The sequence below is a fragment of the Penicillium hordei genome (genome assembly GCF_028827395.1).
Source record: "Penicillium hordei strain IBT 12815 chromosome Unknown utg000001l_segment0_segment0, whole genome shotgun sequence".
NCBI lineage: Eukaryota > Fungi > Ascomycota > Eurotiomycetes > Eurotiales > Aspergillaceae > Penicillium > Penicillium hordei.
Window position 1 is genome coordinate 2,039,231 of NW_026623142.1, and position 13,166 is coordinate 2,052,396.

A 13,166-nucleotide genomic window follows, 5' to 3' on the forward strand; every position below is an offset into this window, starting at 1 on the left:
TGAATATCCAGGTCGCACAATCGTTCGATAAGTGGTGTGGCTGATATGAAATTTCAGAAGCCAAGGGGTTGATGTGATGCCAGGGTACCAGCAGTAAATTTACCGCCCTTCACGGGAACGGTCGGGTCCGGAGTTACCATGGCCTCGTGCGGCAAGCCACTCGGTCGAGGCCTCCTGGCGAGCACCTGGGTGTTTTTGGTCCTCGGGGCGACCGGTAAGGCCTTGTGGGAGCATGTTGTTGATTTCTGCTGCCAGAGCAGATGCCATGTAGCACCGGAGTTCCTTCTCTTCGCGCTCATCTTCCTTGATCAGGCGGCGTTGGTCGGTCTTCGACATGTTTTCGCGACGCTTGCGTCGGATCTCGTGGATCGACCACAGAACAACTTCTTCGGGGGCGCGATTGCGAGGGTTTCCGTGTCGGGAGAAGTTGCGAACGTAGCGGCGGGTAACATCGGTCGCACCATCGATGGAGAAGGCCACACAGTAAGAGAGCTTGCGTTGCCATCCTTCGGTGTACAGGCGAGGCTGGTCCCAGGCGCCCTCACAGGCATCAACGTGGACCCATCGCCGCTGGTGTTCCGAGTACACTTCGGTCCAGACATGATCTTCGGAATTCCAGACCCAACGGACTCGGGCCCCGACTGCGCGGCAAAACATGCTAAAGCAGTTGGCCCATTCGCCAACTCTGCCTCGTCGAGTTTGCAGCAATTGCCACACATCGGAATACCGCGGGAATCGCTCGGGGGCGGCACAACTAGTATCGGAACAACGGTACAGCTCGACCCGGGTTGCGCCCCGGGCGGTCTCATCGGGGGTGGGAGGGGTCATGCCTTGGGCGATGGTGGGCATGTGACATCTCGAGCATGGAGGGTTATTAACAAATTGGAAAAATGACCCCTTGAACCATCTGCATACAAGATAGATGTGTTAGCAAGGGCGCAATGAGTCTAGACCATCTAGGGATTCCAACATACCTTAGCAATGCTCGGATCACGCAATCTTGGTAGCCCCATTCCGGCTTCCCTGCCACGCTGGCAGCCTGGGCCTGCATAATTTGGGATTCTTCCTCGGCCTCGGAATACAGGCGATCGAGCGGAATGAGGGACAAGGCCTCATCCAATAGACCCGGATTTTCATACTTAGTGGGTGTAACTGATAATCCCTTCAATAAATTGTAAAATTTAAGTGAAGCTGGATCCTGGGGAGGCGATGGCATGATAGGCAGACCGCGTAGTGCTGATGGGGTGGATGGCTTTGGGGAGGGAGCGGCGGCAGGGGTGCCCAACGAGGGAGGTGGTGGCGGAGCTCGCGTCGGTGGTGGAGGAAATGCTGAACTGGACATCGGGGATGGTGATGGTGAGTTATTATGCGAGCGAGAAGGTTCATGAAGTCGGTTGAGTCGTTTGGTGCGCATCAGTTGTTCGAATTCGTGGGTTAGAGAGGAGGCGTCGTAGCCATTTGGGGCAGGCTGGTTTGCCCGATGTCTGCCGTCCGCCATAGTCGATGAGGAAGTCACGGCAGACTTCCAACACGATGAAGATTGAGATCCAGAATGACTCGAAATGGGCGAACAATCGAGTTTCGGCGAAAGAGGTCCAATTTGACCCAAGGTTGGGAGGGGGGGAGGAAGAGGAGTAAGAAATGGGATGTCAGAGACGAGTAGTAAAGAAGGAACTACCTCGCTCGAGTTGACGTAGCACTTGAAGATCACTCTCTTATTGGAGAGTCAAGAAGGGAAAGAAAGAAAGACAAACCCTTGGATAGAGAGAGAGAGAGAGGGAGAGAACAAGAGTACGGAGTAGCGTACGCAGTATTACGAGCGTCGTCAGCATCTGGCCCCAATCACGGGCCCCGCGGCCAAGCCGCGTGTGCGAAAACGAAAAAAAAAGGCCAAGGGAAAGACCCTTTTTCCCCGTAATTTCCGTAATTTGTGTATTTTTGGCTCCCGTGAACACGTAACGTCCACATCCAGATTTTCATGGATCGTTGTTAGTTTCTTGGCGCAGTCTATACTTTCATGGCTTGAAGGCTTCTATATCCTTTTTTATTCTTGACATACAACATATATTCATTACCTTAATATTATATTTTAGTATATATTCAAGGTACATTATATTATATATTATGTATGTGAGTATCCTATACCCTAACCTAGCTCATCACGCAATATGTAGTCTTCCAAAATTGTTGTCAATATAATAGTGGTTGGGTACAACACAGCGAAGATCAATACGTTTGAGGATTCATACGGCGATGATCAACGCTCGTGGTTAGGTTAGTAGATATACTTGGTAAGAGTACAGAGTTGTTGTACTCCATACCAAATCAACATTAAGCTAAAGAGAAAGAAAAAGAAAAAAAGAAATAATATTAAGGAGAATAAGTTGTCGGGCCCAACGCGCGGCCAAGGTACGAAAGCTCGACTCTTCTGTCCGCTTTTCCACTCAAAGGCTGGAGACGCGCAAGCGTCCGTCTTGGCATTTCGCATGATCGGGGCCGACAGCCTGCTAAGCCGCTTTGAGGCGGTGCTTACAGCCCAATGAGGTTTAGCGTTAGTCCCTATGAAGGGGCCCTTCTAAGGCATCTTCGTCTTCCTTGGTATGAATGTCCTATGCAACGTGAGATCGTAATTCTTGGGATACTCAATCGTCCATCTTCGATGGGAATGTGAATGTGAGATCCATACTCCGATCTCATATTAAAAAAATAGTCCGTACATTTAGTGCGGATCATTAGGGCTAAGTCGGTACAACGCTACAACTCGCAGGAACTCGTACTCCATCGCCAATCAAAATAACCCGTTTGAACCACCCACAAGAAGACCCTGAAAATAGTGATTCGAGTCACTGAATCATCTTTTTCCTTTTTCGGTTAGGCAAAGGATTGGGTCGTGTCGATCTGTTGTACATGTTGGATGTACATACGGAGTATTCCGTACAACTCCCGGAACCCGCGCTCTGTATACATCGTACCCAATGAGCCGACCTACATATGAATAACCAGGGGTTGGGAAAGGTTCTGTACCTAAGTAGGCTCTTCAAATATGTCTAGTCTAGCCGGCTCAATGGAATTAATAATCAGTCATGCTCGGGTCCACGGGTGCATCTATACAGAGTAAATTATGAGAATATAGTTAGGGTTACGTTGACTGTGGTATGCCAATGATACAATACCCCGTACGGAGTACAATCATGCTGTTTTTTTAGATTTACGAGCTTTCGAGATTCAGCCCTGAATTCTATTACCATCCCATGACTCGGGAAATTACTGACCAGACATTCTATTCTGTCTGGGGAAACCGATCGATCCACCGCCGCCGTCGTTTCATCTTCTGAGCCGCGTTTGAACCTAGTAATATTCCAAGGCTATGCTGGGTGGCTATGCGATCGAATGGGTTAGAATCCCATAAGTAGTTGAACAATCCATCATAAGTATCGAAAGTATTGACCTTTTTGTTACTAACATGACGTCCCCTATAGTTCCGATGCCGAGAAAAAATGCCTGGATGCTTAGCTCGGATGGCGCGAGCACCAATTTCGCAAAAAAAAACTGGGTCGTTTACAAGCAATACCAATTGGTATTTTGGCCATCGCTCATTTTGTTTATCAGTTACATTTTATTTTCTCTTCTCGTCGGCGGTATTGACCGTAATAATTAACAACAGTTAGGTAGTACGATTCGTACGCAACACGCAAGGCACTCATATTGGCACTGGTTATTCCCATGGGATTGGATGCGCCAAAGCCACAAACGAAGGGAGAAATGCAGAATTTCAAAAAGCTAAAGCAATTCAGGCTCAATAAGCCGACCGAGCCAATTATCCCCGGACGCCAAGTGCCAAGACCCCAGGTCTCTCCTGAGTCTCTTGACTTTATTGCTTGAATGATATATTAAACAAGACGCAGCTTATCCTGCGACACTGCTGTCGTATCCTACGAGCTTGGCTCTCTTTTTCCAAAGTGCCGAGGCTATATGCACCGTCGATGCTTCATCCCCGTGGATGCATGCGCGCATTGCATCTGGTTTCCACGCGTCAACATCTATTCAATACCTGCGCGTCCCTCCTCATCTCGAATTTCTGTCAATCCTGTGGCACTGCGATAATAAGGGGATCCTCAACCTGACGTGGTGGGCGTTCCGTCCCCCGCCAGGAAGGGAGGACACGCACGCAGCATAGGTGGCTCGCCGTGCAGCTGATTTCTTGAGCTTGGCCGTACGTTCACATGGTTCGACGTTTTACTCCATACGGTCTTTTGATTAACTCGAAAGTGAACCCGACGGATATACGCGATCATAGCGTTAGCTAGGGTGGGCCAAATCGTCATGCGCTAATCCACTCTAGCTCTATCGTTGTCGCAAGCTCCTGGGTCTCGAAGAATTTTCCCGCATCTTATCAGCTGACCCGTTTGAATATGATAGCTGAGGTCGGCAAATTGCCCATTCAGATCTAAATTGTCGGACCGTGCTCAAAGATGCGCGATATACCGTTAACCTAGTGAGGAATAGTATAAGACTAGAGAAACTGCTAGCAAGAAGGCATTCTCTATCTACTGAGGAACTAAGAGTAAATCCTGATTGTGGTCCCGAGTGAAGTCTAGGGCCTAGTATATATACCGCTGCAGCTACAATTGTTGCTATGATCTTTTAGCCGAGTGGTTGAATGCTCTTACGTAATCACACAGATGCGGCCTGAGTTCCCGTCTGGAATGTATCGCAAATAGAGAGGTGTTCTCGACAACTAACACTAATAGTCGATGTATTCGTTGTTTTTATGTTTTGGCGTACTCCTTATCTATAATGGGTAGGGCTGATTTTTACTCCGCCTACTCTCTTTATCTTTCCGTGATTGGCTCATTGTTGTCGTTAATGTTGCAATAGAGTTCATGGTCATGAACTTATAAGTTGGCCAGATGGAATAGCCCTTTTTTGATAGATAGTCAGACTTATTCTAGAGAATTGAATAAATACCAATATATGAACTTACAGTCACTAAAATATCGTCTTCGCTAATATTATCTTAAATGGTTGGGCCACTGAAAGGAGCTTGATGATATGCAGTCTGGCGTACATAGTTAAGCACCAGCCTTCACACAATATCTAATAGCAGCTCGCATTAACAAATCCAATGCTGTAATCAACTTAAACAGTCTCGGATATTAAATGTCAAAGTTAAACAATATCAGTAAAACCTCGCAGTGAGAAACTGGCAGAAACAATAGCAACATGTCTACCAGATATATATTTTGCATACAGCCACACTGTATTATTCGTCCTCAAGCAATGGATAGTTGTTAATTTCAAAAAGCTTGCGGACAGACTGTAATAACTCGGCAGTTTCATGTCCAAGCCACTGGGGGAGAAGCGATTTTCTTCTGTTTTTCACTTCGGCAGACATTTTCCCAGCGACCTATGTAAATATTAACATATAATGGAGACCTGGGAGGAAGAAGTGTCAGACAGTACCAAATAGCATTTAACAAGATATTAATTATTTTCAAGATAGTTGCCAGTATCTTCCCAACTACAACTTAGGGAAGGGTTGTCTTTCACGACTAACAAAAAGCTCCTAAATCTTTCCCTTCAGTCTCTAGTAATTGCGAGTGAGCTCATAGAATCGTGGTGTTGTTTAGTGCGAGCTCCGCAAAAAGCTCGGATCCAACCAATCCTTTTCCCCCCCTACTTTCTTACCCTTTCTGTACATAATATCTTCAATGAAATGCATTTTTTTTATTTGAAAGAACTGGCAGGTAACAAATTTCCATTTCGTGAAGAATGTATTTCAGCTCCTCTGGATCCCGTGCTGAACCAGCGGTTTCATGGTTGAGAAGGCATATCTAGCAATCACCCACTTGCCATTTTCCTTCTTCATGATGAACAATTCCTGGTTCGCGTGTGGCTCCGACTCGTTCAGGGCGAGTATCGTTTTGGTACCCTCAGCCGTCGTCCTGGCGAACCCCCACTCTGGAGACATCATAACAATTTCCTCGATTTGGAAAGTGATGACCAGCTCAATTGTTGAGAAAATGCGCGTATACGATGCGCGTAGAGAGTCGACGCCCGCACTCGCCGGGAAATGCGGAGGCATAATGACACCATCTTTGGTGTAAAGTGCCAGTACCTCCTCCACATTCCGGGCTTTTAGAGCCGCCCCGTAGGCGTGAAGGACAGTGGAGATAGCTTCGGTGTCAGGTGACGACACTATCATGAGTTTTAGCCTTTTGCGTGTCGTACCGGTGATGTGGACGAACTCACTGTTGAATTTCCAGCCGTGCGGATTTACAAAGAAAAAGGTCCTGAAGCTTCCCTGCTCCTATTATACAATCCAGAGATAACCAGAGGCGTCCAAGTGGGAATTACTGACTCTGTCTTAATATTCTGAAACACGTTCTTCTATATGGTACCCTTGCCCGTAGATGGGGGTCTCCGCTCAGCTACGTGGGGGTCGATATTGTGTGAGAGCGGGAAAGCGATGCTAACGGCGAGAGTGCGGTATTTAACCCCATCTCACGTTGACAAGCAAGGCTTATGTTGTAGAGCAATTTCAGTAACTGCCGCTACACCCCACTTCTGGATACAGAGAAGAGAAAGTCCTTCCCTCGCACGCCACCGTTGGTTGCCAGTTCATTCACCGGGCCCCTCATTGGTCGTGGTAGCGGTTCATACGGGCATTATGTTCTACAATTCGAGAGTGGTAATAGATTATCTCGAATCCTGTGACCGATGCACTCAAATACCCCGGCGTTCGCTGTCCGTACCACGCACAAGTCGCGCACTTACCTACCGGTCTATCTCAGAAACTCAAAATGGCAACAGCTACTACCATGAAAGGCACTGAACTATATCGGACCTTATCAGGTTCGAGTGGATGAGGTTGAGCGGCCTGAATTGAAACATCCAGACGATGTCATCGTGAAAGTCACAAAGGTGAGCGATCAATGGACTCCATCGAGGAAAATCTAAGCTAATAGAAACTGGAGGCTGCGATCTCAGAAGGCCCTTTCAATCGATCGAAATTGCCGAGCCCGAAATTAAGTATGTGCATTCGTCAATGGATGTGACGAGCAAGATGATTTTGGCCGGATCTTGAGCCTTGGAGAGGAGCTAGAAGAAGCACTCCAGGATATCCCGGAATGGAATAATCCCCGAGAAAATCCGCGACAGTAGCAGTCTACGATGTACGTGAAGAGATTACTGGACATTCACCTGCACCAGTATGCAGTCTTGTTGCACATCCAGTTTGCAATCCAAGCTACGTCCTCATTCAAATCCACAATCTGCCGACGTGCAAAGTTGGAGGCATCCTTGAAGGTTCTTGACCATCACCAAAAGCTTATTCGGGATGAAAAAGTACCGCAACAAGCTTGCAGGACCGGATTACTACTTGCTGCAATGAATATCTGCCATGAAATTTACATGAATTACGGACCTCATGGTAAGCAAAAGACAATCCCGCTTCTCTATTCTTAGTTTTATGTACATGAAAGAAACGAGCACAACTAAATACTCGAAAGCTTTGAAACAATCAGCCACGATGACAGTATTTCCCCAAGTCTCAACATTTCTCGTGGCCACTGTTGAGCAGGCACTACAAATGTTGGAAAAGACGCTCAGCTTGACCTTTCACAGATTAAACGAATATTACCTACTCAGTATGATAGTTGGATTAGTCAAGTCTAAGCTGTGACCAGAGTCGTGCGCAACGTCCGACAAAGAGGCAGCAGATAGAGTGATCAAAATCTGCATTATACTTCAAACGCAGGGGCGGGCTGTCATTCAGTCAGATCACTCTCTGCTAGGTTCAATGTAAGTATTCCATTGACATGCGCCATCCGAACCTATACTGATTGTCTGTAGCGATAATGAAGGTTTACGTGGGCTTAGCTTACCAGAGGATGCAAGCTCTATGATTCCCGACGGCGCCGAACTACTCGGTTCAATGGTATGTAATTGGTTTCAGAGATTTCAACCTGCATCCACTGACGATGGTTGAATAGTTTTTAGAAGATCTGGGGTTTATTAATGATGGTACTGATTACGGCTTCTTCCATGTATAATTAGCCTTGCTCCAGTATGTCACCCGAAAAGTATATCACTTTGAAGTCCTTCCACTCAGTTGGAGCTAAATAAAAACACATCTAATTAAGAATACAGATTGGATCAAAAGCCGTTCGAGGAGGCCGGGACAGGATCACACAATTTCCAGAAGCTTTGTCCGCAGATAAAACCTCGCCACGGTGACAAGAACGACTCCGAACAACATCACCACACCGCTGAAAACTGCGGACTGTGTGTATGTTCCATATCTTTCGAGCAAAGCACCGCATATTGGGGTTCCAGTCAGACCAGCAAGACCAATAATGGCCATTGACATGCCAAGATGAGTGCCAATCTGATCCGGACTCAGCGTTACATGCGCGAGCAAAAGCTGCCGGCAAGAGGATTTTGCCATAACGAGGAGGCAGTCGCTCTCTGACAGTGACCATTGCTGTCAATACCATGAACAAGATGATGAACCCCACAATTCGGACGGACCATCCGAATCCCAAGGATTCATTCCTTAACATCTTGCTCAAGGCAATGGGAAATATAACTCCCCCGATGGAAGATCCAGAGACTGTCACACCAAGGGCTGCAGCACGTCGATTATAAAAGTAGTGGCTCACACATGTCATGACGGGGGCGAATAACATGCCAGAAGCAATTACACCCAGGACCCCTTGGGCAAGCATGAATTGATAATACTTTTTGCATAAAGATGTCATCATTACTGACAACACCATAGCAACTGCAGGTATATAAATGGTCTAAAGGGGGAGTATCATCAGTGAATGGTTGCTAACAGGAAGACACTTCAAATCCTTACCGAAGCGCCATATCGATCGAACAATGGCCCGCTAATAAGGCTACCAGAGAAGAGAAAAACAGACCTGCACAGACCCAATCCAAGAGATACTGGATGAAGTTTTGTTGGAGAGAAAGTGCTCGGTATAGTAATCCTGGCAGACTCTGTATCATGCGTCAGTCAAATCTTATCACAATAGGGTTGAGTATAGAGCTCACCCAAAAGCGTTCATGTATCCAAATGTTGAAAAAGACACACAGAATGCCCCTAAAACCACCATCCAGGCTCTAGTGCCACCCTCTGGAAATTCTGTTGGTTTTTCAGGTTCGAGTCGATCAGGCCCTTCGGAGCTTTTGGGTGTAGCCTGGCCAATCGATACTTGTGAGGTAGACATTCTCAGAGTTTGATTTAAGCACAGAAAGTATTAATATCTCTTAAACAAGACACGGAGTCTAGATTTCTATTGCAGTTCTCTTGAAACCCATTATTTATATTTAAATTTGCTCGGACTATTCGCAGAATGTTTCAATCCACGCCCGAAAAGGCCGAGAGAGGCTCGGCCTTTTCATTTTTATGTGGATGTCATCAATCCTATACAATATTCTCTAATTCTTTGAAGCCCACAAGTTTAAATGCCATTGACTGGTTTTCTTGCTACAATTAACCTTTTTATATCTAAGGATTACCGACTCTTTATACGATATTCGCTGTCCATGAAATAGATTGCCTCAAAAATACAGGCTGGATGCATTATAGCGATATAGAAAATAGGAACTATGATGGCCCAAATGTTATTTAACCAAAGTCACTCCAGTATAGCAAGATCCTGCTCAATACAATAAAGTAGAGAGAGATACATATGGCAGTGGCAACGAGCTGTTCCTTCCTTTTCGAAAGTCTGAGCCCCTCCATCCTCATTGTTTAACTATCCTTGACTCACCTACATCATGAATTGAACCCCTTGACCATTTGCAACCTAGATACTACATTCGGGTTATAATTCAGTGCAATGACGGTCTTCATTGCATCTTTGTGGGTCCTTTCCTTACCTACAAAACTCCACAGGTCTGACGTAGCATATACCAGGTTCCTCCCATATACCATCGATTTCCAAGTGACGGAGCCCAAGCATGGACATCACGCGTCCTTGTCTAGCCATGCAAATGTCGATGGTCCTGAATCTATCGTTGGGCACCCATCGGATACCTATTCCTACTGTCCAGCTCGTCCCATTGGCTGTCTCCCACTGACACCCGGAGCCACGACAGAAGACGAGACGGTCTTCAAAGGATACACTTCCCGATTGACAGATGAGATTCCGATTGCCAATGACCGATTATGGCACGGCCCCAGCGAGCCCCGTGCCATTCATTGGGGACACAGCCGGAGATTTAATCAGCCTCAGTCCAAAGCGACAGATCCTCCGCCACCGTCTATTTCGATGAGAAGGGACTTGTCTTTGGATGGATCACAGGACCGACGGGGCATAAAATACTACAATGGCACACGAGCCACGTTCTCCAATGCTGACTGGGTCGTCAAGGCCGCCGAACAAGGCCATGGAGGTCTACAAAATGCCATCCACGCTGCTGAGAAGTCCAATTTACTCAAGGACAAGACTTGGGTGGGAACTCTGGGCATGCCTACCGACTCATTGGCAGATACTACCAGGGCGGACATCGCCGAAACCCTCCAGGACGTATATGATTCGTTGACGGTGTTTGTGAGTGACGACGAGTTCGAGGGCCATTACACCCATTTTTGTCGCGCCGTGCTTTGGCCAGCCCTCCATTATCAGATGCAAGAAAGCCCACGACATACTGAGTATGATGGTTACTCTTGGGTCCAATATCTCAAGCTCAACAAGGCGTTTGCAGAAACGATCATCAAGCACTGGAAGCCAGGTGATAGAATATGGGTCCATGACTATCATCTTCTGGTTCTTCCTGGTCTTCTGAGGGAAAAATTACCCCAGGCCGAGATTGGATTTTTCTTGCACACCCCGTTCCCTTCTTCCGAAATCTTCCGTTGTTTGACTCCGCGCGAAGAACTGTTGAATGGGTTTCTAGGCGCTGATTTGATCGGATTTCAGACAGAGGAATACTGCAACCACTTCCTTCACTCCTGCAGCCGCCTGAGGAGGCTGGAGGTCTCTGCCAATCAGGTTCACCTCAATGATCGGTACGTTAGTGTTGTGAATTCTCCATTGGGGATTGACCCTATATCACTTTATATATTACGCCAATCCACCGAGGTCAAGGGTTGGATACACAGCATCGGCCATAAATACCAAGGACAACATCTCATTGTAGCGCGGGATCGATTGGATGCCCCTGGAGGGATTAAGCAGAAGCTTCTGGCATATGAACTTTTTCTCAATACCTATCCAAAATGGAGAGAGCAAGTAGGTCGACTAACTTATCTTATTGCGTGTGGCCTACTGATTTGTTTTCTATATAGGTGGTTCTAGTCCAAGTAATGTCGTCTGCATCTGAGATCCCAGAGCTGGAGGTACAGATCTCAAAAATCGCAATGAGGATCAATGCAACATATTCAACCATCACTCATCAGCCACTGGTCCTGGTCCGGCAAGATATCAGTCACTTTCAATTTATCGCCCTCTTAAGTGTTGCGCATATCTTCATGGCCACCAATCTACGTGAGGGAATGAACTTGACCAGCCATGATTTTATCCACTGCCAAGATGGACAACTTGCCTCCCAGAAACATGGATCTCTGATTCTCAGCGAGTTTGTGGGTAGTGGCTCCATCTTTCGTGGCCATAAGCTTCTCGTCAATCCGTGGAACTACCAACAATGTGCCGATGCAATCAGATCTGCACTCGAACTGTCACCGTCGGAGCGCAAACTCAACTGGAATTTCCTTCTCGGGTGCAAATCTCCCTATACTGCTCTCAAATGGCACATGGTGCTACAAGATGCTCTCACAAAAGCCCATGAGATACAACAAATCCATCAGACAAACCACCTCTCTCCGCTTTCACCTAATGACTTGAAAGAGTCATACCTCGCTGCCAGAGCACGGATGTTCTTTTTAGAAGACGGCGCAATCTTCGGCCCAGCTTTCCATATAGAGGAGTCTCTCCCCTCAAACGAAGCATGCGCAACTCTACAAACACTTATAGACGACCCCAAGAACATCTTATACATAAGCAGCATCCGGAGCACCAAACAGCTCCAAGAAGCACTCGAAAAACTCCCCCGCAAGCTCGGTTTTATTGTCGAAAATGGATGTTTCCTACAAGAGCCCGAATCAAGCCCATGGATTCCATTTGTGCCAGAAAGCGCCATGAAATGGCGTACCGGTATCAAAAAGATGATGGAGTATTTCCGCGAGCGAACAGAAGGTAGTCAAATCGAGGAACGCCGCTGCTCCCTAACATTTCATTACGACGGCGCGCTCGACCGGGAAGTAGCCGCTCGCCAGGCCTCCGAGCTAGCCGATCAAATCAACGGTGCCCGTGGGCATGCGGATTTCCATGTCGTCCGCGAGGCAAAATCTGTCAAGGTCGAACCACCACACGCTGCCCTTGGGAATGGCAGAGTCGCTACCTATATCCTAGACCATCTCCCCAATATCAAATATCCCGAGTTTCTATTCGTAGCTGGTGGTTCTCGTAGTGGCGAGGTGCTGTTTCGATGGGCAAACGAGTTGGCTGTTGCTCCTGTCACTTCTCGGTTTGATAAGTCTGAGCTTGGGGGAACGCTCTTTGTCACCACCGTGACGACTAGCACACATGCTACCGAGGCGAGGTCGGTGTTGCCGCCTGATTGCTCGCTTTTGGACGTTTTGAGAGAACTGTCGAGTTTCACGTCCAATGGGGAGGAGACTAAATGACTTACTCGGTTTGTTGTGATTGGCCACTATTATTATTATCATGTGGGCTGTTGTCACTCATGTATGATGGAAGACGGATCACGAAGCGATATGACTTATTGTATAGTTTTGTTCGGTATTCAAGGGATCGAGGGAGACGTGTAGTATAGCTTCCAATGGCGAAATGAATGATACATTCATTCTTACAGTCTCATTCTTAGCATTGCGCTAGATTCTTTAGAGTGGCTTTTTGTACCCCGAGAGCATGGTTTTAGATGATTTCGCTAATCGTCTACTTAAAAGGTAAAGATAGTACATTTTAATTCTTTATTCTCATGCCACAATTCATGCATAGATCAAAAGGATCAGCAAAACATGAGCGAGAAGGTAGATCAGTTCTCACAACTCCATCCACCATAAACCCGATGGTTGAAAAAAATCAAAAACAAATATAATGCAAATACAGAACATAGAATACGATGAGGAT

At 46.8% G+C, this 13,166-nt stretch overlaps 4 protein-coding genes across 4 annotated transcripts; 1 reads left to right on the forward strand and 3 right to left on the reverse strand.

The window, feature by feature from the left end:
* Nucleotides 1–86: 86 nt before the first annotated feature.
* png1 (peptide-N4-(N-acetyl-beta-glucosaminyl)asparagine amidase) lies at nt 87–1,526 on the reverse strand. The gene is made up of 2 exons (XM_056891826.1): nt 975–1,526; nt 87–907 (listed from the first exon to the last, which is right to left on the reverse strand). The coding sequence occupies exons 1-2, from the start codon at nt 1,496–1,498 to the stop codon at nt 100–102; spliced, it is 1,332 nt and encodes a 443-aa protein (XP_056756821.1). The 5' UTR covers nt 1,499–1,526; the 3' UTR covers nt 87–99.
* A 4,253-nt stretch (nt 1,527–5,779) lies between these two features.
* On the reverse strand, nt 5,780–6,205 carry N7537_000769 (YybH family protein; the record flags this gene model as incomplete). Its single annotated transcript, XM_056891827.1, has 1 exon — nt 5,780–6,205. One exon carries the CDS (start codon nt 6,203–6,205, stop codon nt 5,780–5,782), a length of 426 nt encoding a protein of 141 aa, XP_056756822.1.
* Nucleotides 6,206–8,188: 1,983 nt separating this feature from the next.
* N7537_000770 (uncharacterized protein) lies at nt 8,189–8,449 on the reverse strand (the record flags this gene model as incomplete). The annotated part of the gene is made up of 1 exon (XM_056891828.1): nt 8,189–8,449. The coding sequence occupies one exon, from the start codon at nt 8,447–8,449 to the stop codon at nt 8,189–8,191; it is 261 nt and encodes an 86-aa protein (XP_056756823.1).
* Nucleotides 8,450–9,851: 1,402 nt separating this feature from the next.
* N7537_000771 (trehalose-6-phosphate synthase) lies at nt 9,852–12,700 on the forward strand (the record flags this gene model as incomplete). Its single annotated transcript, XM_056891829.1, has 3 exons — nt 9,852–9,874; nt 9,929–11,246; nt 11,303–12,700. The coding sequence occupies 3 exons, from the start codon at nt 9,852–9,854 to the stop codon at nt 12,698–12,700; spliced, it is 2,739 nt and encodes a 912-aa protein (XP_056756824.1).
* Nucleotides 12,701–13,166: the final 466 nt, after the last annotated feature.